Source organism: Spermophilus citellus (genome assembly GCF_964194105.1).
Source record: "Spermophilus citellus genome assembly, chromosome: 3".
Lineage (NCBI taxonomy): Eukaryota > Metazoa > Chordata > Mammalia > Rodentia > Sciuridae > Spermophilus > Spermophilus citellus.
The window spans coordinates 4,989,976-5,017,953 of NC_138184.1; the positions used below are offsets into that span (position 1 = coordinate 4,989,976).

The 27,978-nt window shown below is 55.3% G+C and overlaps 1 protein-coding gene across 5 annotated transcripts; it reads left to right on the top strand.

Moving 5' to 3' along the window:
* The first annotated feature begins 469 nt into the window (after window positions 1-469).
* Window positions 470-27,905, top strand: EVI5L (ecotropic viral integration site 5 like). 5 transcript variants are annotated; one of them, XM_081287585.1, is made up of 20 exons: window positions 471-664; window positions 12,235-12,418; window positions 13,646-13,835; window positions 14,168-14,392; window positions 14,491-14,565; window positions 15,250-15,375; window positions 16,710-16,853; window positions 17,035-17,124; window positions 17,958-18,055; window positions 18,142-18,202; window positions 21,183-21,236; window positions 22,204-22,236; window positions 23,277-23,417; window positions 24,022-24,150; window positions 25,228-25,368; window positions 25,504-25,659; window positions 25,767-25,913; window positions 25,994-26,089; window positions 26,160-26,276; window positions 26,424-27,905. In XM_081287585.1, exons 2-20 carry the CDS (start codon window positions 12,282-12,284, stop codon window positions 26,700-26,702), a joined length of 2,439 nt encoding a protein of 812 aa, XP_081143711.1. In that variant the 5' UTR covers window positions 471-664; window positions 12,235-12,281; the 3' UTR covers window positions 26,703-27,905. The 5 variants fall into 5 exon arrangements, with proteins under 5 accessions (XP_081143715.1, XP_081143711.1, XP_081143712.1 ...); XM_081287586.1 differs by having other exon boundaries at window positions 26,181-26,276; window positions 26,424-27,904; XM_081287587.1 differs by lacking the exon at window positions 22,204-22,236.
* Window positions 27,906-27,978: the final 73 nt, after the last annotated feature.

Sequence of the window (27,978 nt, forward strand, 5' to 3'; positions counted from 1 at the left end):
ATCCTATTGGTCAAAGAGTGTCACTTTCCCGCCCTCCTTGAGTATCATTGGCTCCCTAAATGTCAATCTTCATAGCGCCCCAAACAGTTGCCAGGGGTAGATAATAATGGACATCGCAGGACGTCCCGTTATTGGGCAGAAAGCTCGGCTCTGGGCGGGGCTTAGTGCCTAACGCTTGGCGGCCTCTGCCTAGAGCTCCTCGGTGCCGCAGCCTTCCCTAAGAGACACACCCCCTTGTACTCGCTATTGGCCCCTTCACGTGTTGATCAACTGGATTTCTCATTTCAATAGGCAAAAACACTCGTCCTTCACCGCTCCCCTTAATTCAATTCGCTTCTCTCCTCAGAGGCGGCAACCTTCTGACCGTAGCCAGGGCCCTCCTCACGGAATGGCCACGGATTGGTCAGATACCCCGTCACTCCTGGACAGTGGGCGGAGCCAGAATATCTGGGGGCGGCGAATTGGTTGACTCGGCTTTCAGGGGCGGGGCAGCGGCTCCTGTCAGCGGGTGAAATGGCAGCGCCGGAGCCGGCGGCGGCCGCGGTCCCGGGGGGCGGCTGAGGGGGCCGGGCCGGGGCTGCAGGGCGAGCGGCGCGGCAGGGATCCGGCGGCGCGGCCCGGGACGGCGAGGCTCGGCACGGTGATGGCGGCGCGCTCAGCGCAGGTAGGGCGGCGCGGGCCGGGCCTCCCGGGCGCCTGCTCAGGCTGGAGGCTCTGAGCTGCGGCCCTCGGGGGCCGGGCCGAACCACGATTCCGACCATCTTGCCCGGGAACCCGCGCTGGGAACCTCGGCACCCCCAGCCCCAGCCCCTCGGGGCCCAGCCCCCGCCCACCCTCGTTCCCGATCCCTCTGGATCCCTCCCCGGGAGCCCCTGCAGGGCTCCCCCTCCCCCACCCTGTCCCCTCCTCGTGGGGTCCCCGCAGACCGAGGACCCCCACCCACTCTTTCCACAGGCCCTCAGGACCCCTCCCAGGAGCCCCTTCAGGGTATCCCCATCCCCCACTCCGCAGACCCGCCCCCCACCACCGCCCCCACAAGCCCAGGACCCCTGCCCACCCTCTCCCCATCCCTCAGGACCCCTCCTATCTGCACGACCCTTGCCTCTGTGTCCCCCAGCCCCTCCACTTGACATTCTATCTTCTGCCCCTGGCCTGCCCCCCTCTTCTCCCCAAGGAGACCAGCCTCAGGGCCCTGTCCCTCCCTTTTGACCCTACAGAATCCTTGCTTCGACTGAATTGAGATTTCTACCCCTACCCATAGGCCTCAGGTTAACTTGCTAGTCCACCTCCCCCTAAAGTCCCCTATGCCCAAGGGCACCCCTAAAAATCACTCCTTAAGGTCCTCCCAGCATACTCTGATAGCTCCACACACTGCCACTGATCTTGACCCATCTATATCCCAGCTTCCTGAGAAATCCACCCTCCCCTCATGCTCAGAACCTCCCAATAGATATCCTGAACCAGCCCCCCTCCCCACCCATAGACACACCCTCTCCACCCATCTTTCTGGGAGCCCCAAACACAAGGAGGGTCACAGATTCCCCAACACACACAGAGAAACTTAGGAGCTCCAACACAGACCCAGGCATTTGGGATCACACACACATGAGACTGCTCAGTGCTTTTACACACCTTTTGTATCCCCCCAGCCCAGAACCCCCAACAGCTCCTCCAGCTCAGGCAGACTTGGGAGACTGTGAAGTGATGTCCTGGCCCTCCACATCAGCTTCCCTGAACCAGCACCCACACTGGGGCCTCAAGGGTATCAGGACCCCAGAGTCTCCTGGGACCCTTGAGAGCACCTACCCCAGTCCTTTTCCTCCTATCCATCTCTCTCATATTTTCCCTTTACAAAGAGAAGGAGGCTCACTGTCTCTTACAACAGAGTGCCCCCAAAGGAACCACTGCCCACCCCCAGTGGGGAGGGAAGGGGTTCCAACTGCTTCTGACCCTGATCCTGAAGGTCTGCCCAGACTGGTAGGACCAGCATCCTGACCCCATTGGGCCTGCTGACCTCATATGGCAGAGCCAGCACAGCCATCCAGGCCGCTCACCAGGGCTAGCCTGACAACCCTCATGAGTTCTTTCACCCACCACCAGTGTGTTTGACCAAAACAGAACAGCTTCCTGCTATCCTGACATTTGGGATCTGCTGGGGCTGGGTTGGGACCTGCCAGAAGCAGAAAGGTCTTTGTGAAGGAATATTTTCAGAAGGGAAAAATGTGCTGAAGAGGCTGGGGTGGAGCATGAGGGAGAGCTCTACGCGGTCTTCTCCGCTGCAACTGAGATCTCCCCATGTTCCTGCCTCTTTCTAGGTTGTATTGGCTCTTCCTGCCCAGCCTGCTGCCTCACAGCTTTTGTCCTGGGGTCCCACCTGTGGGTTCCCCTGGGCTTCTGCGGTTGACTGCGGGTGGTTTGGAAGGAATCACAGGTGGCTTGGCCCTGGCACAAGGGATGAGGCAAGACAAAGAGGAGAGGAGATCACAGAACTGGCAAGAGGCTGTGGTTTAGGACTGCAGAGAATTAGGAGGAATCCAGATCAATCCAGCCCCAGCACAGCCTGGTCACCAAGTGTTTGGGATCCTTCTAACAACATAAATATGCCCAGAAGTTCCCTCTCCACCAGCCTCCTTGTGGATATTCACAAGCAGATTCTGGACAGCCTAGGAAAATGCTCATCTTGGCTCAGAGACTCAACTTCCCCATCTGAAAAATGGGTAGTTAAGTGCTTAGAACAGTATTTTGTACTTCAGGGGAGCCAGGGAGGTTAAGGTGCGGTGTTTTGTGGAAGGAGACAGTAGGGTCTTTGAAGATAGTCACCCACCTGTGCGTGTTAGCGCAGGCCTTCCTGGTCCCTGGCCTCACTGGATAATGGCTCTCTCTCTAGGGCTAAGCTATATTTTGGGGAGTCTCTTGAATAAGAGCTGAAAGAATGAGAATGAGAGATAATTAGCTATGGGATTTGTGACCATGCAGAAACCCTCAGGGAGGACTGAGGGGAGTAGAGTGGAGATGGGGGCTGCTGACAGGTCATCCTAATGTTCCACATAGACCCTTGACCTTGGGTTGGAAGAGGTTTGTCCTCTCCACTTGCTGAAGGCAGGAGTGGATGAAAAGACTCTTGAAGGTCACATGGCACCTGGGAAACAAACTCCAGAGCCTCCCCAGGGTGGGACTTTGTACAAATGCAGTAGGGTAGGAAGGCTTCCCACCTTGGACCATGAACTCTGTAGGAAAACATAAGAAGGCTCCCAAAGAGAGCCTGTGAGTTGTGCAAAATCAGCTTTACCCTCTCCTGAGGGTATGGATCTGTGTCTTTGTCTGTGCTTAGATTGGACAAGGAAGGACGAGGAAGACGAGGAGGAACATATGTTTCAGTTTCCTCTTGTAGAATGTAGATGCCAGTCATTATGGGTGAAGCCCCACCCCCTTCAGAGAATTGAATCAGGTGCTGGGGTACAAAGGAATGTAAATGTGGCCCCTGGCCTATATCTGAAGCTGTGCTAGCCAGCATGAGAGCTGAAACCAGAAACACACATTGATCAAGCCTGTGCCATGTGCTCGGCCCTGTGCCAAGCATCATTTGCATATTATCTCATTTAATCCTCCGAACAACCTGGAGGAGCCAGGATTCCAGCGGGTGCCCTTGCCATCACGTCCAACTGCTGTGATAGAAAGGCATGAGACAGAATTATGTGCAGAGTGCTGCCGCAAGAGCCCAGAAAAAGGGCCTGGCATATCCCTGGAGCACAACAAGGCGCGGCAGAGGTGACGTGTGGATGCAGTCACCAGGCAGGCGTAGCAGAGAAGGGTGTTCCAAGCAACGGAAGTGCTTGGACAGAGGCCCAGGAGGCAGGAGCTAGCGTGGTTCATTCAGAGATGTGTGACTTCCTGCATGCCATGTTGAATGGGCTTCATCAAATGGGCCTTGGTGTCACCAATGCCATCCACACAATGGGCGCACACTATGGGGCACTCCCTGGCAAAAGGGACCCGAGGTTGGAAGAACTTAGAGAAGGCGGCAAACCTCACTCCCTTGAGGAAAGTTTCTAGCATGCATCTCTGGAAGCCAAACACAGGCTGCAGGAGGGAGGGAGGTCAGAACTAACAAGCCCCCCAGGTTAGGGAAGGCATCCAACCCTTCGAAGGGGATTTGAAAGTCACGTTTGGCACAATTCACTTGCTCTTTAGCTCCATTTCTTTTTTTTTTTTTTAAAGAGAGAGTGAGAGAGGAGAGAGAGTGAGAGTGAGAGAGAGAGAGAATTTTTAATATTTATTTTTTTTTAGTTCTCGGCGGACACAACATCTTTGTTGGTATGTGGTGCTGAGGATCGAACCCGGGCCGCACGCATGCCAGGCGAGCGCGCTACCGCCTGAGCCACACCCCCAGCCCCTCTTTAGCTCCATTTCTAAGCATACCGTAGTGTGCTTGTGAGACCACTTCACTGAGATCTGTCTCCACACAACTCCCAGGAGGGCAGGGTGCTTGTCTGCTTTTTCACAGTTGAGTCCCAAGCGAGTACAAGGCATGTGTAGGGTGCTCAGCAGAGACTTGTTCGGTTTTAGGAATTAATGGGCTTCCCTACTCAACTGTTTCTGAAAGAGAAGAGAGGTGGTATCTGTCTGCCTCTGAGGGCTCCTAAAAGCAGGGCAGCCCACCTCACTCCTTCCCTCTGGTCTGCCCAGTGAGCATCCATAGGTGGTACTGGAAACAACAACCAAAAACACCATCTTGGCCTCAAAGAGCCAAGAACCTTTACAAGATGCCACTTCTCTTATTTACCTGCCCCTGGAAGACCTGATGAGAGCCTTAATTTTCTTCCATTGTCATTCTTAGGGACACTAAGATATAGAGAAATGAGAAATTTGCCTGAAATAAACCTGTAATGGTAGCAGAAAATAAACTGGTGAGGATATGGGATAGTCAGCTTATTATTATTACTATTATTATTATTTTAGGTCTAAAAGGATTCCACAGGTCATAATGGTTCACCCCTCAGGTTTTAGCCTGAAGGTTTGTGCTACTGCTGCTGCTGTTATTACGAATAATAAATGATTGCAGTTTTGCTGTATTTAATCCTTAACAGGGTCACCACATGAGGGACAGGCCTGCCAAGCAGGAGAAGGTTATTTATTCATCCTGCAAATGTTGCAAATAGCTCCACTCCCTGCCCTCATGGAACTTTCCATCTAGAGGGAACAAAAATCATGGGCCACGCCCTGTCCTAAACACAAGACAAGTTAAAACCCATTTATTCTATCAGCAAAACTTGTGAGGCAGCTACCAACATTAGCTCTATTTGAAGATTTTAAAAACTGAGGCCAACCACATGGTACCCAAGATCACAGAGGGGTTAGGGAAGGAAGGGTTAGCTGCTGGCTCTGGAGGCCTCATGTGAAGCCAAGAGAGCCACACTCCAAGGGCAAGGATGTATAAATTCTCAGAGCAGCATGGAGCAGCAGCAGAACTGGGATGAGATGAGGGCAGACAGTGACCTCTGAATTCCAGCTGCCATCCTTATTATTCCCAGGGTCACTCAGCCTTTGGCAGTTCATCCCTGGCCAAGGAAGAGGACCCAGAACACTAGAGCAGGCCATTTCCCCAGGGATTGGAGCCAGCCAGGACATGGTGGTCTGCTTGCTGGTCAGGCTGGGCACACGTGGCATCTTTCAGAGCTTCAGATCCAGAATTGAATCTGTGCTACCAGTAGTCATTGGAGAAGAAGGATCAGAAATGAGAGGGAGGGAAGGAAGGGAGCCAAAACTGAAAGGGAATTTGAGGTCTTTATTCCTGCCTCTGAAAATGCCAAATGCTTTGTGAAAGACGGCTCATGCACACTCGCTCACTCTCCCTGTTGAAAAATAATGACTGATTTACTAAGTGCCCACTGCACTCTGTTTTATGTATATAATTTCTAAAATAAAAATGTGGAGAAAGCGGCAACATGGTGGGTGGGTTTAGGACAAAGGCTCTGGAGTGAAAAATCCAATTTCAAATCCTCCTTCCCCTGCGGCCTAGTCAAGGCACCAGCAAATGGCCCCTGTTCAGTATGGCACTTCTCATGCATTATAGCCCTTGTTTACTAGCCACACTGGTACAAAACCTTTTTTATTATTATTTTTAGAATGGGATGTGGCTCAATGTGACTTCAGCACATGCACAGTGTTGTACAATCATCATCGTTATCTAATTCTAGATATAGCATGCATAAGGTGTTCTAGGTCTGATCCCCAGAACCACAAAAAAATACACACACACACACACACACACACACACACACACACACACACAAATGGAGTTTAAAATGGAGTTTATTTTAATAGTTTTATATTTATGGAAAAACTGAAATGATCGTAGAGTACCCATATGTCCCATAACCAGTTTCCCATTATTGATATTGTATATTAATATCGTACATTTATTATAATTAATGGACTAGTGTTGATATATAATTATTTATCAAAGTCCATATTTTATAGATTTCCTCAATTTCCCTAGTATCTTTTTCTATCCTAAGAGTCCTCCAGGATCCCAGATAATATTTAGTAATCATGTCTCCTTACACGTCTCTGGGCTGAGACAGTTTCTCAGGCTTTCTTTGTTTTTGATGACCTTGACAGTTTGGAAGAGGGCTGGTTGGTGTTTTGTAGAGTGTCCCCTAATCTGGATCTGCCCACTGTTTTTCTCATGGCCAGAGTCGGGTGATAGGTTTGGGGGAGGAAGAGCACTAAGGTGAATGTCCTTCCCATGCATCCTATCAAGGGCACATGATATCCTCATGACTGGTTACTGTTGACGTTGACCTTGATCACCTATCTGAACAGCACAGAAATTTTTGTCTTCATTTATTCAACAGATGTTTACTGAATACCTAGTGAATGCCGAATAATGTATTAGGGGCTTGAAGTAGAAAATGAAGATAGATAGCTCTTTGTCCTCAAAACATTTATGACCCCATAGGGCGGGAAGGCAGGTATAGAAGTCATTGCCACCAAACACCAGTCGGGCTGGGTGGAGGTGGGGTGGATGTCTACAGGGAGAGAGCGAAGTGATCCAGGACCCTGGAGGGAACAGGGTTGACAGGTAAGCATGCTTGAACCAGGTCTTGGGAATGCCTTTCCAGTCCCAGGGAGCAGCGTGCAAGAACAGGCAGGAGCAAACCAGAGTGCCCAGGGGGTGGAGCTGGAGGATGGGCAGGGCTGCAGGAGGCTGTGGCTGGGAAGGTCACCAGCCTGTATAAAAAGGTCCAGGTTCCACCTTGCCATCAGGGAGCCACTAAAGGTTTGGGTCAAGTGAGTGACACAGCTAGTACTGTTTTTCCACATTGCCCTAGTGGCCCATCTGGATGCAACAGATAGGACAGAGCCCCAATGAGGAGGGTGTTTCCCGGGCCCAGGCAGGAGGTGGCAGGGCTAGAGAGGTGGAGCCAATGAGATCCACTGTGGCCTTTGACTGTCTGCAACCTGACAGGGAAGGAGGGGAATACCCAGGCCCAGCCCGGCCTGGTGGGTGGGTAGACAGATGTGGCCCTGCTGCCCAGGTGAAAGGAGGAGCCCGCTTTCCTTCCCTCAGGAATGTTGGGTTCAAAGAGCATGTCCATGTGGGGGTCCAGAGATTCTTCCTAAAATGCAAACCCAGCAGGTTCCTGCCCCAGCCCACAGGCCAGTCAGGGGAAGGCTCTGGCCCCTGCAGGATTTTCCAGCCTCTTCTGGAGTTACTCCACTTTGCTTTTACCCAATGGGCCCTCTGCCAGCCCACCTCATCCTTTATCTTTTTAATTGAGATATAATTCACATAACATAAAACCCAAATCCTCAAAGCATGTAACTTATATGACTTCAGCACATGCACAGTGTTGTACAACTATCATCGTTATCTAATTCTAGAACATTTCCATCATCCCAAAGGGAAGCCTCAAACCCATTAAGTAGTCATTTCCCTTTCCCTTCTCCCAGCCCCTGGCAAGCACCAATCGACTTTCTGTCTCTATGGATTTGCCTATTCTGGATATTCCATTTAAGTGGAAACATAAAATTTGTGACCGTTTGTGCCTGGCTTTCTTTCACTAAGTAATGTCTTGAAGGTCCACCCATGTTGTAGCCAGTGTCAGCGCTCCATTCTTTTTTGTGGCTGACTAAGATTTCATTGTGCGAAGGATCACATTTTGTTGACGCGTTCATCCAGTGATGGACATTTGGGGTGTGTACCCTTTTTGGCTGTTGTGAATATACTGCTGTGAACATTCATGTACAGGCTTCTGTATAGTAACAGGTTTTTCCATTGTCTTGGGTAGGCCTCTGGCGGGGAACTGCTGGATCATATGGGAACTCTGTGTTTAAGTATTTGAGGAACTGCTTGCTATTTTCCATCCTTCCATACTTCTAGCGTTTATCTCAACCTGTGATAGAAAGTTTGGGTGATTATCTCTTGATCTCTTCCCTCTGTCACTCTGAAAGGGCAGGGTGATTCTTGCTCTGGTGGGGAAAACAGAAACATGAAGGAGGGGTGTGGAGCTTTTAGGAGGTGGGCTGGCAATCTTTGCTGATGCTTAGTGGAAAGGAAAAACCGGAAATGAGGGGTTCATAATTATGGATATATATATATATATTTAATCATTTAAGCTCCAAGAGTGAGATCCCTAAGGATGTGAAGGGACAGGACCCACACAGGAACTGTGGAAGAAGAGATGCCACACGGGAGCCTAAGAAACCCTGGCCAGAGAGGTGGGAGGAAAAGCAGGAGCACTGTCTCTTTAACCAGGTGGGAGAGCAACTTCAGGAAGGAGGAAGTGGGACCAGCAACATCCAAATGCCCTGGACAGGGAAAGGGAAGTTGAAGGGCCCTCCCATCTGGACTTCTCAGCACCATCTCCTCCTGCCCTATGTCCTGGTTCAGCTTCAGAAGCCGCGGACTGCCCTCTGGAGGTGTGGCAGGTGGTAGTGCTGCCAGGGACAGGGTCTGGAGGCCCACTGCCACTCTGCAACTGAGATCCACCTTTCAGGCGACTGAAGTGGCACAGGTGAAGCACTGGGGTTAAGGGCACGCAGACTCTGGGACTCCAGACTCAGAGACGGGCAGGCAGGGAAGAGGGAATGGCTTCAGATCCTATGGAGATGGGCCTCATGCACCTTGCTCCACTCCATGTCCCCTGCCTACAACAGTGCCAGGCCCTCAGATAGCCCCAGTTAGTGCCAGAAACAAGGGCTTGCGCCACATGACTGGGACAACAGAAGCCATCCCCCAAGCCAAACCTACTCAGCTCCCAGGGTGGCAAAGTCTGGATGATGCAGGGAGTGTGTTCATGTGTGTGTGAGTGTGGGTGGGTGTGAGAGTACTGTGTGTGCACGTGTAAGAGTGTGAGTGTGAACATGTGTAGGAGTGTGTATAAGTGTGAATGTGAATGAGTACATGTATACCTGAGAGTATGTGTGCATGTGCATGTGGGGGGAGGTGAATGGCATATGTGGACAGATGTGAGTGTGTGAATGTGAATGTGCGTGCGTGTGTGTGTGCGTGTGTGCTCAGCACTTCTTGTCCACAGCCCTGTCTGTCTAAGGCCCCACTTGGAGGGACACCCCCCCCAATGCTGAATATATGCATCTTCGGCCCCCAGACAGAGCTGTGACATTGCACCACTCTCAACTCTGTGTGCGAATGAGTACTTGTGTATGCCTAAGTGTATGTATCTGTTGTGTGTGTGTGAGTGGATGTGCCTCCCAGTGTCTATGTGTGTGTGAGAAAGAGAGTTTGTGGGTGTGAATGAATATGGATGTGAGTGGGTATGGGTGGTGTGAGAGAGAGTACGTGTGTGTGTCAGCATGTGTGTATCTGTGTGCACACTCAGGCTTCAGGAGGATGGTTTCTGGGGCTGGGTGGTTTTAAAGAGTCTGAAGATGAGTCAAGAAAAAGTTCCGGAGAGATCAGAAGGTTCCTGCCTCTCAGACTGTAAATTTCATCCCTGTGTATTTAATACATTTTATTTCCTGTATGAAATACATTAATATGTGATAAACAGCTGAACAAATTCTGCCAGCAGGTGGTCCCTGGGCTTTGGGGTTTTTTATCAGAAACACAGAGCTAAACCATTTTCTCTGGCTCCTTGTGGGAGGGAAGGTAGGACCAACCCGCTCTGAGTCTGGATCCCTTCTGCTCGGCAGGGAGAAGGTGGGCCCAGACCACCACTCTGACACCACCACCCCAGCCACATCTGCTCTTTCCCTGAGCTCTCACTGCTTCCTAAGTCCAGCCCTGATCTTCACCTTACCACCTCGTCCCCATTCCCCCAGCTCTGGTGCTGCCTTCCCAGTCTCTTCCTGCCTGGAAAGATCCTTCTGTTCAGCACTTCTTGTCCACAGCCCTGTCTGTCTAAGGCCCCACTTGCCACAGACTTTGACTCTGCAGGAGGCCCCAGAACAGCACGCACTGCCCACTCTGAGGAATGATTAACTCTTGGTTAGGTGGTACACCGTGGCTTGGTCTTTGGGGCAAGTGGACCCTGGCCAGCCAGGAGATGGAAGGGTTCCTACCACATATCAAAATCCGGAGTTAGCACCCAACAGACTAGGGGGGCTGTCAGGGACAGGGCTTAGAACAAATAGCCCTGGGAAGCCACAGTCCTGAGGAAGGAGGATTCTGGGTTCCCTACAAGCTGAAAAAAAGAATGGTGTACCCCACCCCTGTGACAGGGCAACATGGAAGGAGGACAGAAACAAGTACATGGCCAGGGTGAAGTCCAGCCCAACACGGTCCCTAAACATTGGTCCAGGGCTGAATCTGGGCTATGGGAAGGTGCCCAGTGACCTGAGGATGGCCAGCAGGTGTAAAGTGGTCTTCTCTAATCCTCTTAGTACCCCACTGCCCCCCAGGGGCCCCATGGGGCCCCTTCTGTGGCCTAGCTGTCAGAGCCTGGTCAGGTGACATCCCTAGGCAGCAGACTCCAGGACAAAGCACACAGGAAGGTGTGTGGGCATGAAGCTGCCATGCAAAGAGTGAGGCAGGAGCAGAGATTTTGTCTTGCCTCCACCACCCTGGCGCCCTTATCTTCTCAGACCCTGGGTACTGGACTGGCTCAACAGAAAGAAACATGGCTGGACAGAAGGAACACCGTTCCCACCCTCTGCCTTCCATACCAGGGCCATTTCTGACCCTGGGAACTTCCTATTGGGAGATACCAACTTTGCCAGCATCCCCCACACAGTCCATGGCAAAACCCAGGAGCCTGGCTCCCAGTGAAACCTGGCCCTGGCCCCAGGATGGATGGTACTGACTGACATTTATGGGGTGAACACTGAGTGTTGGGCACTGTTCTAACATTTCATGTGCCACAGCACACTTGGTTTTCACAGACACCCTCTGAGGGAGGTCTTGTAGGATCTTGGGCTTTGCAGACCAGAGAAGAGGAATGGCTGGCCAAAGGTCACACCGCTGGTAAAGGGGGACCCAGGCTTCAGACACAGGTCCATTTGAACCCAGAGCCTTGGTTTTCAGCACAGTGCTAATTTGCCTCTCACCAGGTTGACAGAAGGTAAAAAGGCCAGTGTCCTTGAAGTCCCCAGAAGGGCCAAGCAGACCACCCCAGGAAGATGGCAGGCCAAGATCAGGATCCCCATCAGAGCTTGTGTATGCTGCTGTGTGGCTGCCAGGACACAGTTTCCCAGCACTTTGACGCGTCACTGGCTTCCTAGCCCTGAGGGAGTCAGCTCTTCCGGCCATCAGCAGCGCCAGACAATTAACAGTGGAGAATAAATGTTGTGGCTGTGCCAGCAGCCCACTTTGGTTGATGAGATGGGGAAGGTCACATGCTGATGCAGGGCTCCCAGTGCAGGCACAGCAGGGGACAGAGACCACTGTCAAGAAGGGCTGCCAAAGCAATGTCTTCTGTTCCCCAAGCTTCCTGCAGGGTCCTTAGGACCTCAAATATGAAACCTGCCCCAGGCCCTGCCACAGACTCAGGGTACTAAGTTGAGCCTCGGACTTCATGCGTAGGATCAGCAGGACAGCTCCGGTCTGGCAGGGATCCCTGTAGCCAAGGTCCAAAATAGAAGGAACCAACCTGGCCATCAGCTGGGCTGGGGCATCTAGGGGCCAGGGATGCACCAAGTGGCAGGCCAGAGTAGGAAGGCAGAAATGAGGAAGTGTTCTGAAGGGGAGCACAGGCTCACCTGGCCCAGAGCCAGCATGCAGTGTGGACACCCCCCCCTCCAATGCCGACTATATGCATCTTCGGCCCCCAGACAGGGCTGTGACGTGGCACCACTCTCAACTGCTGAGCCTGCCCACCATGGCGAGCCCCACTCTGAGCCCCGACTCCTCATCCCAGGAGGCCCTGTCAGCCCCCACTTGCTCTCCCACCTCTGACTCTGAGAACCTCAGCCCTGATGAGCTGGAGCTGCTGGCCAAGCTTGAAGAACAAAACCGGTGAGTAGGGGCCTATAGGTCAAGGTGGGGCCTCAGGGTACAGCTTGGGCACCTTGCAGAAGTTCTCAGGACCCCTCACATTCGGAGCCGGGCCCATGCTGTGCAAGGTAACAGCTACAACCAGACACAATGTGTGTCTCCTTTCATCTTCCCAACCCCAATGTCCCCCTGTTCAGATGAGGAGACCAAGGTTTCAAGAGATCAAATGAGTTTGGCTCATTAACCGAGCCATTTTCAGAAGACATTAAAGCTGTACTCCTCTCCACCATCCTTCCCCTGTCTTAGAATGTGGGGACTTTTTGGAGTGGGGTTTGTGTGTGTGTGATGCTGGGAATGGAACCCAGGGCTTCACACATGCTGGGAAAGTACTCTGTCACTGAGCTACAGTTCCTGCCCAGAATGCCCACTTTGTCATTGTTCAGGTATAGTCATTAGGACCTCGTGGCCACTGAAAAGGTACTTTGGAACTCACAGTTCCCAAGAGGAGGGGGCACACCAAACCATTCAGGGAAAGTACTAGGGCCCATCAGGAGGCAGAGAGAGCTGGGGTGGCAGAGAATGTGGGCCATGGGCCTCTATGGTGGTCTCAATGGGAAGGACAGGTGAGGCTGTCCCTAGTTGTCTAGAACCTGGCGTGGAGGTGATGTGGGCAGGTGAATAGTGAACAGAGTGAGAGCCTGATGGAGGAAGTGGTTGGGGTGTGGGCTCTGGGTTGGTTGGTTTGCATAGGAAAACCATATGCTTGGTTTGCTAGCTGTCAGGTCATTTTCTATCTCTAGGAACTGCTATCCCTGGGAGGGACCATCCCTCTCTCCCTCCAGGGTACACAAGGCCCAGCTGTCAAAGCACCAGAAACGCAGAGTTAATACAGCTCCTCAATGGCTGGGTGCCCTCAGCCAGGGCTCGCTGTCTACACCCCACCTCTAAAGTAGAGATCATCCCCAAGTCTGCTCCACAGGGCTGGTCTGAGAGTTAATGATACACACTCACATGATGCTCAGCCAGTGCCTGTCATCGAATAAGAACACACAAATGGAAGTCTCTCTGGGGCTAGTGCTTGCGGACCATGGCTCAGATAGGCTGGGTCACTGGCCAAGGTTGCTCAGCAAGAATGACATGGACTGAGTGCCTGGTGTCCTCTGAGACCTCCCCCCAGGGGAGGGTGTGAGTTCCCCAGAGGATCCCTGTCTCCAGGGAGTCACCTTACCTCTGGCCCTTCCTGCTCAGGCTCCTGGAAGCCGACTCCAAGTCCATGCGCTCCATGAATGGCTCGCGGCGGAACAGTGGCTCCTCACTGGTGTCCAGCTCCTCAGCCTCCTCCAACCTGAGCCACCTAGAGGAGGACACATGGATCCTGTGGGGCCGTATTGCCAACGAGTGGGAAGAGTGGCGGCGCCGGAAAGAGAAGCTGCTCAAGGTGGCGGGGGGTGGGGGGTGGCTGGGCTCCTGGGCAGACAGGCAGCGGGGGCAGTGGGGTCATTCAGCTATGAGGTAGTACCAGGGGGCCAAATCCTGGCAAAGGGGCAGAAATAGAGATGTATAGACTGGCGTGAGGACAGGGAGGCCTCAGTGCTTCAGGAGGCTGTTTGCTTACTGTTCTTAGTATCCACGACTGGGCGAGGGCAGACTGTGCACAGTGCCCAGCAACCTCTGTGCCATGGGAGGAGGTGTGGGAAAGCCAACAGCTGAGGAGCTGGACTGGGATTGAGTCTAGCCCAGCCTCCCCTTCCCGGCCATTTTCTGTGGCAGGAGCTGATCCGCAAGGGCATCCCGCACCACTTCCGGGCCATTGTGTGGCAGCTCCTATGCAGTGCCACGGACATGCCAGTCAAGAACCAATACTCAGAGCTACTCAAGATGTCCTCACCGTGCGAGAAGCTGATCCGCAGGGATATTGCACGTACTTACCCAGAGCATGAGTTCTTCAAGGGCCAAGACAGCCTTGGCCAGGAGGTCCTCTTTAACGTCATGAAGGTGAGGCCCAGCAGCCCGCAGCCACCTGAGGGGCAGTCCCCACATGGACCCATTTTGCCAGAGGTACTCTGCACTCACCCCACATTGTTCCCTTCCAGGCATACTCCCTGGTGGACCGAGAGGTGGGCTACTGCCAGGGCAGCGCCTTTATTGTAGGCCTGCTCCTCATGCAGGTAGGTAGCCTGGGACCAGGCCCTCCCCGGGCTGCACTTCCAGGAGGTGGACACAAGCAGGCTTTTCTCTCTATCCACCGACCTCCTAGGTCAGAGCCTTCCTTTCCAGCCACCCAAGAACTTTTACAGTTCCCAAGCCAAAACTCCTGTGGGTGGACACAGAGTTTCCGGGCACTTGCCCTGGCTATGTCCTGACACTGTACAGTCCAGGATAGAGAAAGGGGCCTGAAAAGCAGCCTCCAGGTTTGGACCGGGAGAGACCTCAGACCAGGGACTTAGATCAGCCATTGTGGTATTTATGGGACCTGGGGATTTCCTCCAGAGAAACCATAGGCCTAGAACGGGGGGAAGGGGAGACAGCTGGGAGTAGACAGGAGGGTGTCTCCACCCAGTGGGTGAGACATGGGCTCTGGCAGCTGCCCGATCTGGGTCAGCTCCACTGTTTCTAGCAAGGCTACTCTGCTGAGGCTCGAGACTGCAGCCTCGAGTTTCCCCTCCATAAAACAACAGTGACCCTGTTTACCAGTGGCTTGTGTGGCAGGTCCAGATAGCTGGGTATCAGTGTCCACTAAATGTAAGTGGAACAGAAACAGGCCCCAGGTACACCAGGGCTCTGCCAAGAGCCACAAGCATGCCCCTGCTGCTACCCTGCCCACCTTCAGAGCCCCCCGCCCAAACCCCCAGATGCCTGAGGAGGAGGCCTTCTGCGTGTTCGTGCGGCTGATGCAGGAATACCGGCTGCGGGAGCTCTTCAAGCCCAGCATGGCTGAGCTGGGGCTGTGCATCTACCAGTTTGAATACATGCTGCAGGTGAGGAGGATGGGGAGCCCCAGCCAGGTGGCCATCCTAGGCTGTCCCAGGGAATTTCTTAGACTGAAAATTCTAAGCCTGAGAAATCATGCCCAGAAGTCGCAGAATGAGGACCATGGGCTCCAAAGGCACTGCCCTGAAAGCTGCTTGGAGGGTCAAAGAAGGGACCTTCCACTCACACCAGGGACTCCCAGAGGTGCCGAGGCCCAAGGAGACACTAGGTTCAACAGACACACGGGGCCCGTGGGCCCATGCCTGTGTACTCTGGGAGTGGTAGAGGGAGGGAAAGTGTCGTCTGCCTGCCGCTGCTGATTACCAGGAGCTGCAGACAACTCTGTTTATAAATAGCAGTCCCGAAGGGCCCACTCCTGGTCGGCAGACAGAGCTGCCGTGTTCACGCATGCAAGTGCGCTCTCTCCCTCCCTCCCTGTCTCTCTCTCTCACACACACACACACATACACACCTGCTCTGGAAGCCCATGGCAGGGGGACTGTGCAATAGGTGAGCTGAGCACCCCATTTCTGGGGCCTGGAGGACCCACCCTGAGAAGCAGCCCCCACCCTAGAATGAGTAACTGAGCCTTCCCACAGCCAAGCAGAAGTCTAAATCCTGGGCTCAGAGACCCCCTCCTCTAGGAGGAAGCCCAGGGTCCTCCTCCGGCCTCAGTTTCTCAGGGTCTGCCACTGTCCACAGTCTGAAACTGGGCCAATCCAACAGGCATTCCCTGAACATTCTGCACACAGGGCTGCATGCTGGGGGCCATGGGTGGACACAGCGACCAGCAAGTCACCTTCCACAATGTGAGCTATGACAGCTCTGACCAGGGGCCATGGGCTTCACCTCTTTTTTTTAATGTATTTTTTATACATTTATTTTATTTATTTTCATGTGGTTCTGAGGATCGAACCCAGTGGCTCACACATGCTAGACAAGCACTCCACCACTGAGCTAGAACCACAGCCCCTCCACGTCTGGATGACCTTAGGAAGTGACCTAACCTAACCTCCTGAGTCCCAGAAGCTCCCTGTGTGGTGGTCAAGAGACCCCATGAGCTGCTGTTGAGCAGTCAGGTCCCACGTGTTGTAGCTTTTGCCGCTTTGGCCACCCCTGCCTTTGACCCTACCTCATGCTATTCAAACTCTGGGTGGGTTTGGCCACCCCCAAACACAGTGGCCAGGGAGTACTGAAGAGGGGAGCCACAGGCTGCCTAGGCTGGTCATGGAAGTTTCCTAGAAGCCAGGGAATAGAAGCCCAGCATCCCTGAGTGGGAGGGAGCCAGGTGGGTGTGGACAGCACCCATTCACCATGCCCTCTGGGCCTCCCCACCGTGTAGGAGCAGCTCCCGGACCTGAACACCCACTTCCGCTCACAGAGTTTCCACACGTCCATGTACGCCTCGTCCTGGTTCCTCACGCTCTTCCTCACCACCTTCCCCCTGCCCGTTGCCACTCGTGTCTTCGACATCTTCATGTACGAGGTGAGGGCCCTGCAGGTTACTCCACCCAGGCCACTCAGGATGCAGCAAGTCACACCCCACCCTGGAAACAAACCCCAAGCAGCCCACAGACCAGGCAGAGGAAGGGCCAGAGCCTGGGGAAGGGACTGAGCTTCCTGTGGGCCAGGACAGGAGGCTCACAGCCACAGCGGCCACATTGCAGGGCCTGGAGATCGTGTTCCGGGTGGGCCTTGCCCTGCTGCAGGTGAACCAGATGGAGCTGATGCAGCTGGACATGGAGGGCATGTCCCAGGTAGGCCAGGAGGGCAGGTGGGTAGGAGGGGTCAGACACATGGGAGGGTCAGACACCATCTAGCACCAGCAGCCTGGCAGCAGGAAGAGAGGAAGGTACAGGCCCAGGCTGAGCCCTGGGAGGTCCCTCCCTCTCCCTCCTGCTACTCCAGGTCCCCAAAGCTTGCTGGCAAAGTAACCCTGGCCAAACCATAAGGCTTTGGTCCCCAGCCCCTTGGCCAGCCAAGGGCACAGGAAGAGGCAAGGCACCTGGAGCAACCTTCTGCCCTGCCCTGCCCTGCCCCAGCCTGCCCTGGTGGCCCTGCCTAGAGAATGGCTGACCTGCCTCTCATGGCCATTTCCCCATCATGCAGGCCCCTGCCCCCTCCCAGCATCCTCCAGCTGGTGCTTCAGGGAAGAATGCACAAAGGCCACGGTTGTGTCCAGGAACACGAGCGACCATTGTCCGCAACTGCCAGAGGGGGCCAGCTGGGCTGGGGAGCAGGAGCTGTGTCCACTGAGGCTTACCTTAACCCTTTGCAGAGGCTCCAGGGCCCCAGCATGCCTACCCGCTTCCTCCATTAACGTCCCTGTGCTCAGACTGCCCCCGCCCCCCAGCCTTCACCCTTAGGCACTTCCCAAGTCTGATTTTCTCTGGAAACTGAAGCCCTGGCTGCAGGCAGTGGGGGAAGGCCAGCCCTCCCTTCTTAGCCTCTGGTTTGCTCCACAAACACTGATTGAGCGGCTACAACAGGACAGGCCTGTGCTGAGGACACGGTGATGCCTCACGCAGCAGGACGCAACAAGGGCTCAGAGGCAGGGCCTGTGTGGCGGTGACCGCCTGTGTCCCCACAGTACTTCCAGAGGGTGATCCCCCACCAGTTTGACAGCTGCCCAGACAAGCTGGTCCTCAAGGCCTACCAGGTCAAGTACAACCCCAAGAAGATGAAGAGGTTGGTGCAGGACTTTGGGGTGCTGGAGGGGAAGGGAAAGTCCCTGGGGGGTGGAGCAGTGATCACACTGGCCTCGCCCTCTGCAGGCTGGAGAAGGAGTATGCAGCCATGAAGAGCAAGGAGATGGAGGAGCAGATCGAGATCAAAGTGAGGCCCGGGCCCGGGGGAGGGGCAGGGCCGCGTCCTTGGGGGCTCCCCTCCTACCTCCAGAGCTGGCCGCTAGAGGGCGGCCCTGCCCAGTGCACTGGAGGATCAGGCCGTCCTTGGCGGACGGCCGCAGGCTCTGATGATCCTTCCTCTGCCCACCTGCCCCTTCCTTCACCTGCCAGGCCGGCGTGGGAGCGCCTGCCCCAGCCGGCACGTTCTCATCACTGGCGACACAAGAGTAAACAAGACAGTCAAGGTCCGTGCCATCGTGGGGCCCCTGTGTCGTGGGGAGACCATCAATAAATCACTAAAATAGTGTGAACTCTACAGAGTGCTCTGGATGCAAATGTGCAGGGGAGGAGGGGCAAGGGGTCCCGGGGAGCCATCCAGGGAGTCCAGTGCAGAAGGCCTAAGACAGAGTCTCACCTGGTGGGCAGGGGGATCATCCTGAGGGAGCAGTGAGGGATCTTCTGAGGGCTGGGGACAGTGAAAAGAGCCAAGGAAGGCAGGGACCAGATGCTAGGGTGTGTAGGCCAGGGTGTGTGTGGGTGCCCACACAGGGAACTGGTACCCTGGTGTCCAGCCCACCAGCCCCTTCAAGGTCAGTGAGTTCCCTGAGCATGCAAAACCTCTGAGCCCAGGCTGCCCCCTCTTGCCTTTTTCTGCTTCATCCTCACACCCATGATTTTAGTTATTCACTCAACAAGCATTTATTGAGTATCTGCTGTATACCAGAGTCACAACCAAGAGTGAGAGGCCCCTGGCCCAATGCTAGGGACAGACAGGGATACAAATTCCCACACAGACTGGCTCTGCCCTCTTCAAGGACAGAACTATGCAGTGATTGAGACGGGAGTCCTGCAGAACCAAGTTCAAATCCCTGCTCACCAGGGACCAGCTGTGTGACCCCAGCAGGTGAATTCATCTCTCTGAGTCTCTATGGCCCTATCTGCAAGATAGGGCAGGGGCAGACCTAGATCAGACTCCAGGTCACCTGCCACCCATCCCTGAGAAGCAGTAAAGGCATCATTGTCCCAGCCTGTTCCTATGGTTTCCAGAAATATTTCAGTGTTTGGGGTTTTGAGCATCCCCCTTTCTTGGTTATGGCAGCTTGACTGATGCACCAGTCCAAACGTGTTTTGGTCTTGGTCATGTACAGAAAAGATCCTACTCCCATCAGGTGACTGAGAGCCCAGCAGTGAACAAGGACACAACAGACCCTTGATCCATTTGCCAGGCTGGAAAAATCTGAGAGGCCTTCTCATGGGGCCCTGCCCTCCATTCTTTCACCTTTAGCTGTTTTGAAATGTCTCAGGGATTTGTTTGAACCGGATAAGGCAGGACAGCAGACAGAGACAAGTGCTTTTAGAAGAGGCTCCAAAAGAGGAGGGGGGCAGGCCATGCCAGATTGGGCACATAAGGGCTAGAACCAGGGTCTGTCAGGAAGCACAGAGAGTGAGGGGGACAGCGTGACTTAGAGTGTTGGATGTGGTTTCTGCAGGAGCACCACAGGGTAGGACAGGCCAGTGTGAGCAGCCTCAGCATTAGGCAGTTTGAATGATCTCTGCAGCTCTATCCTGCAGGTGTGATCCCTCTTGTTCCCATTCTTGCCCTGGGGTAATTTAGGATGGGGAAATACTAGCTTGGTGTGTGTGTGTGTGCACGTGTATGTGTAAAGGAGGTGACTTCAGGTTTGGGCTCTGGATTGGGTGGTTTTATGTGGAAGATGCAATCTGTTTAGGACTTAACTAGTCCTGGAGGGGTCAGTCTCTGGAATTAGCAAGGTTTCAGATGTCAAAGCATCATGAAGTACAGAAAAGAAAAAAATGTAAACCCATGATAAGTAGATAGCTTCACATACTGCTCACTCATTCTTCTGCTCATTTTTACCTTGGAGGAAGCAGAAAAGAGGAGTTATAGATAAGCCTGCCCACCCCCACCCCCGCCCCAGGGATGACTCTGCTTGGTGCAGTGCCAGGCTGAGGCCAGAGAAAGCAGAGCAAGCCAGGGCCCAGAGGTCCTGACCCTATGCCTGAAACATCTCAGGCCTGGCCATGCTGGTAGGCGTGAGCAAGACCCTGCCCTCTCTGACTCAGTTTCCCCACCATGACATAAGTCAGGAACATCAAGTCCATGAATTATTGATTGCAGTTGCTTCCTGGAAATGTTCTAGGTATTTCTGTTACCATTTCTCCCCAAAAGCAACCCAGAAAATGTTCTGTGTGACCCACAACAAGGCAGGACCCTCCTTCATCTACAGATCCAAATTATTTCTTCACCACGTTGCAGGGGAGACTAGATACAACATGTATGTCAATGTCACCTGCTTCCCAGAGGGTCATGGGGGAACCTAAAACTACAAATATCTACTCAGGATCCTTCAGCATAGAATGGAAAGCAAAAGCAAGGGCAGGTCTCCAAAAGATCTTGGAAATGTAGCCATGGAGCTGAAGGAAGCCTGCGTGTTCAGCACACAGGATCCAAATTGTGAGAGGGCCTTGTCCCAGAGAACTTAGCTCAGGGGTAAAGCAGGGAGGATGGGGCTGTCTCAACAGCTTCACCCAACAGCTCCAAGACTCTGTCCTTGACAGATCCAAGCATGGGCTGGGCTTCTGAAGAGAATGTGGGTGCTGACTACCCCACAAACACAGTTACTGAAGTGCTCAGGTTGTTTTTACTGAAGAGTTGTTAAAAAAAAAAAAATCCCCCAGTGCTGGGGTTTGAATGCACACATCATAGGCAAGCACTCTACCACTGGTTACATTCCCAACCCCTAAAATGTTTTTTAAATGGACCATTCTGAATAAGAATGGACCCTGTTTTCTGAAATTGCTGACCCAGAACATAAGATGCTGGCTCTGTCCTGCCTGGAGGTGGCTTGGCCCCCAACGGGCCTGACCTCAACCTCCTCCATAGTTGAATGGGGGTGTGTGTAGGAATGGGAGGCAGGTTCTGATGTGCTTTCTCTCCCCTTCCACAGAGACTTCGGACAGAGAACCGGCTCCTGAAACAGCGGATTGAGACCCTGGAGAAGGTGAGAGGTGCAGACTCCAGCTGGGACACCAAACCCTCCAGGACTTTTACAGGGCACAGCAGACTTTAGGCCCAAGCCCAGGTTCTGCTCCAATAAGAGTGGCTTAAACTCCCTAACCTTGAGCTGCCCTAACACTGGGATCTCTGGGGAAACCTCACCTTAGATCCTGATTCATGATTAACCCTGGGGTTGGGGCTGAGTCACAATTTGTGGACTATAAACACAGCAATCCTGGGCAGCTTGGGTGAAGGAGAGGAGGCAGAACTGTGGGGCTGAGGAAGGAGCCCCATCCCTGGGCCACAAGATACCCCACCCTGTAATTTGGAAGTCTCGCCCTTGAAAGAAAGGAAGGAAAAGAGATGGAAAGGAGGAGGGGGCAGTCTTACCACTTGTGATGGAGCACCTTGGCCTTGACCCTGGCCCCTGACACATTAAAGATGCGGGTGGAATGGGCAGCTTATCTGAGCCCCAGCACCAGGGCCCCCACTTCCTACTCCTCCCTTGTCCTCACTTGACCCTCCACTGACCACAGGGAGTGAGTTGGTGGCAGATAGGACTGTATTGCTCTTGCCCCACAGCCTCCGTTCTTGCTCTCCCTCAAAATGAAAATGCATTTCCCGTCCCAGACCTCTCTGGAGGACACCTCACTCACAGTGAGGCCGACATCACCAGCACTGAGGTTCCTGTCGGCCTCAGCCCTGTAGCCCCCACAGCGTGGCTAGCCCCGGCCTTCCTGTTCATACAAACCCTCTCCAGGATGGAGCTGGCTCTGGCTTTGGTCTTCCTCTGGTCCTCTCCTGCTGGTTCTCTGGTCTTCACTCCTCTCTCCCCTGCTTCTAGAGATAGTCCATGGCATTAGTGACAAGTGGTTCTTGTGTGTCTCTCCCCTCTCCTGTCCCTGTGCCTTCCGCTCTGCCTCCTCCCCCTGTCGCTCGGAACCCCCTTCGCCCGCCCGCCCGCCGGGTAGGAGAGCGCTGCTCTGGCTGATAGGTTAATCCAGGTACTGTAGCTTTTTGTCTCCCTCTCCAGTTTCCTTCCTGGTCCCTTCCCTGGTCCTTGTACATGACAGCCAGTAACCACCTTTTCCCTGGCTGCTGCCATTTCTGGGGGCAAAGGGGCAGGCATGGCACAGTGCATGGGGGCAGCTGGGGCTCACTTCTAGGAAGACAGGCTTTCCTGGATGGGGGCTTGTGAAGTGAGAGAAACACGGGTGTGGGGGAGAGTCTGAGTATGTTTGGCATGAACTTACACACACAGGGATAGAAAGTTCCCTCCTGGAGGGACACAATAGGGGCCCAGTTGGGCTCGGGACTGTAAGAGTGTATCAGCTTCAGGCCCTGGTGCGTCACTGCGCTGAGCTTACCATACACCCTCTGTGCTCTCACGCTGCTCCTCTCTCCTCCTACCTGCCAAGCCTACTACCTTCTCTCATTTGCCTGCTTTTGTTGCCACTTCATCTCGAATGGCTTTATCTGGAAGCTTCCGCACAGCCTGGAATGGGGGGCCCAAATTGGTTGGGGGAAAGTATAAAGTGGGGTCTTTACCCCAGGCAAGCAGAGGCCCCCAGGCCTTGACCCTGGCCTATCCCACATCCCAGCCCAGTGAAGGCTCTGGGGAGCTGAATTCTGAGCCACTGGGGCTTTGACTGTCCCCAGAATACCACCCTCCCACCAGGGCTCAGCATGAACTGGTAGAGCTCCTGCTGTGCCCTTGATCCTGGATAAGGGCTACTTTCTCCTCACCTGGGACAGAGGCCAAGAGACAGAATTGGGAAGGAGAAGAGAATGTTGGCACTTTCAGCTGGCAGATCCTGACAAGTAGAGGGTGAATCTGTTCCTCTCAGGTTCCTCCTGGTATCCTTTCTGAGCCTCTGCCTATCCCTAGGCCACAGTGGGCACCCCATCCCAGGCTCCAAGTGTGGGAAGCATTGCCCCTCTCACTTCCCCCCTCCTTCACCCTCTCTGGGCCTCTCTCTGTGGCCCGAGGCAGGGTCTGGGATGGAAACAGAAGATCACCGTCCTCCATCCTCACTGTGCTCAGGGGCAGGTGACACGGGCGCAGGAGGCTGAGGAGAACTATGTCATCAAGCGGGAGCTGGCAGTGGTGCGGCAGCAGTGCAGCTCAGCAGCGGAGGACCTGCAGAAGGCGCAAAGCACTATCAGGCAGCTTCAGGAGCAGCAGGTAGCTGCAGGAGCCAAGGGTGGTCCAGACCATGCCCTCACTCGCCACTCTGCAGGGCTTTCAGGACTCAAATCAGCCCTGCCTCAGCCCCTGGCCTTCCTGTATAAAGAGTGGGGGTACCCAGAGGCCCCTCTTATAGGAGCTGCCCAGACTTGGGGGCATCCTGAGATTTTCTAGGGACCCCAGCACCAAGGCTTCTGAGAACCAGACTGCCCCAGCCAGACTCTCTAAGCTCCCACTTTGTCGGGGATCAAGAGATGAGTGAGGCTCAGGGCCATGTCTCCAGGCCCAAAGAGAAGCAAGAGGAAGTGGCCCAGACGAGGCACTTCACAGCCTGGCAGAGGCACCACTTGGGGCTTGGAGTCCATCAGGCCAAGGAAGGGCCACTGGTACTTAAGGATATCAGAGCCCCATGGTGTCAAGGGATCCTGAAGCAATGTAAAACCCCTTCAGAGCACCCCCTGTGTAGCTTTCCTGAGAATGTGATGGGCCAGTTTGCTACCCCAGGGACAGGATTCCTAGTCATAGGGCATTAGAGTTCCGGCCAGGATGCCCCACCCCCCAGTTGCAGCTGGGGACCAACACAGCCCTCTGCCTCCCTCAGGAGAACCCACGCCTCACTGAGGACTTTGTGGCCCACCTGGAGACAGAGCTGGAGCAGTCACGGCTGCGGGAGACAGAGACACTGGGGGCCCTGCGGGAGATGCAGGATAAGGTTCTGGACATGGAGAAGGTGCGACTGGGTGGGAAGGGGCTGAAGGTCCTGAGTAAGCTTTGGGGGACACACAAAAGAAGGAAAGGGGAAGCCTGGGTGCTCCCCCACACCAGACCCTAGGAAGAGGCAGCTTCTGCCTCTTTTGAACCCAGGGTCCTCTGGGCCCACTGGACACCTGCCTCTTCACCATGGTCTCCACATGAGGGCCTGGAGACACTATCCTGGAGACACACTGGGGCCCTCGTTCTCCTATCTGCAGCCCTATCTGATGGGGGCATCAGGCCTCCTGCACCTCCTCAACTGCTTTCTGAATTGACTCAACTCTCCCACAAGCTGCCAGAGGAAGGGAAGAGGCCAGGATCCACTCACATGGTGCAGGAGCTGTGCCCGCCCCCTGCAGCCTGCACTGTTGAGCCCCCCCCCCCACATGTCTCTGCCACCGCTGTGTGAGGAGCCATCAGCCTCTCGGCCCCCATCTCCAGCCCAGAGCAGGGCTTCCCCTCCTACCTCACTCCACATGGGAGAGAAACCTGCATCCCATAGATCCTGCTGCCCTGCCTCCCACCCAGACACAAACAAGGGCCAGAGAGGACCTGGTCCAGGATTTTTGGCCCAAGATGCTGGGGCACAAATCCCCATCACTGAGCCATGGGGATGCTGGGACAGGATGTAGGCTGGTCCTCAGCCCATTTATTCCCAAGTAGAGGGTCTGTGTATTCCCTCTGGCCCGGCCTGGGGAGCACAGGGTACTGCCCACCCAATCTTCTCAGCCCCTGCTGGGGCAGATTCCAGGTCTGGTTATAGGCCCTGAGGTGGGCTCCCTGAGTCTACCCGCTGTGTTCAGTAATAACATTAAGGAGACTCCACAATTTATGGGGGCAGAGGACAGCCCCACGAGAGAGCAGGTACTCGTATGGCAGCCTTTTAGGGATGAAGATCCCTGACCCGGGTTAGATAGGTCTCTTCCCATCCACCTGATTCCTACTCCCGGAGTATCCTATGGTCCAGGGTGCCACCCTTCCCCCAGCTGAGTCCAGAGGCCGGCAGTCCTCTGGGCTCAGCTGCCTGAGGCTCTGATGGCCTCTCTCCCCGCAGAGGAACAGCTCCCTGCCTGACGAGAACAACGTGGCGCGGCTGCAGGAGGAGTTGAAGGCGCTCAAGGTGCGGGAGGGCGAGGCGGTGGCCTCTGCGCGAGAGCTGAAACTGCAGCTGCAGGAGCTATCGGACACCTGGCAGGTGAGAGTCCAGTGAGCGGGGAGCGGCCCAGGCGCCCCCGCTGGCAGCCCTTGGAGGAAGGCCAGCGACCCAGGCCTGTGGTCTCCTCTGAGCACAGACTGAACACGGACACCCCTACCCTCCACTCCGTTCCAGGCGCATCTGTCCCGAGGCGGCCGCTGGAAGGAGTCCCCACGGAAGCTGGTCTTGGGCGAACTCCAGGACGAGCTGATGAGCGTGCGTCTGCGTGAGGCCCAGGCCCTGGCCGAGGGTCGCGAGCTACGGCAGCGTGTGGTGGAACTTGAAACCCAGGTGGGCGCTCGGCCCCAAAGCCCGCCTACGTGGAGGAGGGTGCTTGGTGTTGGTGCCCATTGGCCAGGCAGTGATCCCCGCTGGCCCGCCTTCTTTCCCACCCTTAGGACCACATCCACCGCAACCTGCTGAACCGCGTGGAGGCCGAGCGCGCTGCGCTGCAGGAGAAGCTGCAGTACCTGGCCGCGCAGAACAAGGGGCTGCAGACGCAGCTCAGCGAGAGCCGCCGCAAGCAGGCCGAGGCGGAGTGCAAGGTGCCGTCCCTTGCCCAGCCCTCCCGGCCCTGCCCCAGCCCTCACCGCCCCCCTGACCGCCTCTTCTCTCCCATCCCCAGAGCAAGGAAGAGGTGATGGCCGTGCGTCTGCGGGAGGCGGACAGCATGGCTGCGGTGGCTGAGATGAGGCAGCGCATCGCGGAGCTGGAGATCCAGGTGAGCGGGGTTCCGGGCGGGGATGTGGAGGTCAGACTTGGGGGCCGGGCCCTGCCTACTCTGACCGCAGGTGCCCTGGCCCTCCCCGCAGAGGGAGGAGGGCCGCATTCAGGGCCAACTGAACCACTCAGACTCGTCGCAGTACATCCGTGAGCTCAAGGACCAGATTGAGGAGCTGAAGGCGGAGGTGAGCGTTCGGGAATACCGGTGACAGGCCAGACGTCGGTGCAGTAAGAAGGATGCTTCTAGGAGGGCGGGGGAGGAGGGTGCCTGGCAGCTGGACTCTGCGTGGGTACATCGGCCCACGCCTCCAGCGCGCCGGTCCCCGCCCCAGGTGCGGCTGCTGAAGGGCCCGCCACCCTTCGAGGATCCACTGGCTTTCGATGGACTGAGCCTGGCCCGGCACCTGGATGAGGACTCGCTGCCGTCGTCAGACGAGGAGCTGCTCGGCGTGGGCGTGGGCGCTGCTCTACAGGACGCGCTCTACCCTCTGTCCCCGCGCGATGCGCGCTTCTTCCGACGTCTGGAGCGACCCGCCAAGGACAGCGAGGGCAGCTCAGACAGTGACGCAGATGAGCTGGCCGCGCCCTATAGCCAGGGCCTGGACAACTAAGACCCGGTTCCCCGCGGCGGAGCCGGGAAGCCACAGCCTCGGTACGCGAGGCAGTCAACCGCCTGCTGCTCCGCACACGCACTTAAGAACTCCACACCTCGGCGGCTCCGCCTACCCCAGGGCCGACTCAGCGAGGCAGCACGTAGAGGGCAGGGCCCCGGCAGGCCCTCCCTCCCCAGCAGTGTTTACCCTTCTTGGTGGTACCCGTGTCCCACGGGTGGTGCCTGAGCAGTTACCTGGAAGGTGTGCCCTCCACACTGAGGGCAGGGGCGGAGATGAAGAGATGGCAGGACTGGATGAGTGGGCTTCCTTCAGAAACAAGGGCGGCCCTGCTGGGAAGGGCCCAGGAGCTAGAAGAGGCCTGAGGAAGAGGGGCAGCTCTGGGCTGGACATTAGCACCCCATGAGGATGCCCTCAGGACACAGTGACCCTTGATCATCCAGCTCCTGGCTGCCAGGGACAGGTGACCAGGCTAGGCTTTCCTGCCTGGTGCAGGCATTGTGGCCCCTGTAGCAGAAACCAAAGTCCCCCCTTATGTAAAGGACCACCTGGGGTGTGAGTGGCCAGCAGGGGCCAGCTCAAGCCTGGGCAGTATCTCCCTGATTCTCTGGGGCCAGAGAAGCTATAAGGAAGCAAAGAGATCCCTCTCCCCAGCCCCCCATCGTCTTCTGGGAATTACTGGCATCGCCTGTCTTGGCCAGTGATGGAAGGGGACTCTTTCCTTGAGATTCCTCAGCCTCATCCACTTTTCTTCCTTCCTGTGGCCCTAGCCCCACCCTCAGGCTAGGGTCAGGCCCATGGGTGGAGTTTCCCAGCAGAGTTGCCTCCTCCGGTCTCTGCTGAACCCAAGTTGAGAACGGTGCCAAAGTCCAATGATGCCCCCCCAGACCCTTTCCAAGTCCCACCCGGGGCCTCCTGACTGTCAGGGCTGACCCCCTCGGTGCTCCTGGAGCCTTGAGTAGAGTACCATCACAAGCAATCTCCCTGGCACATCCTGGGGCGGGGACCCCTGCTCAGTACCCCCTTCCTGGTCACCCACTCTTCAGTGTTACCAAGCCTGGGGACCAGGGCAGGCACCTGCGGGGCTGTCCCACATGCCACCCACACTGCCCACCACCATTTTGCACACTGCCTGTTCACACTCCACATGTCTCCCAGGCGAGAAAGATGGAAAATAAAGTGTATTTACACAGTCATGGACAAGGGGCTCTGAGTGGGGCAGGCCTGAGGTGGAGAGGATTACAGCAGCAACAGGTGCCCTGGCCCTGGCCAGCAA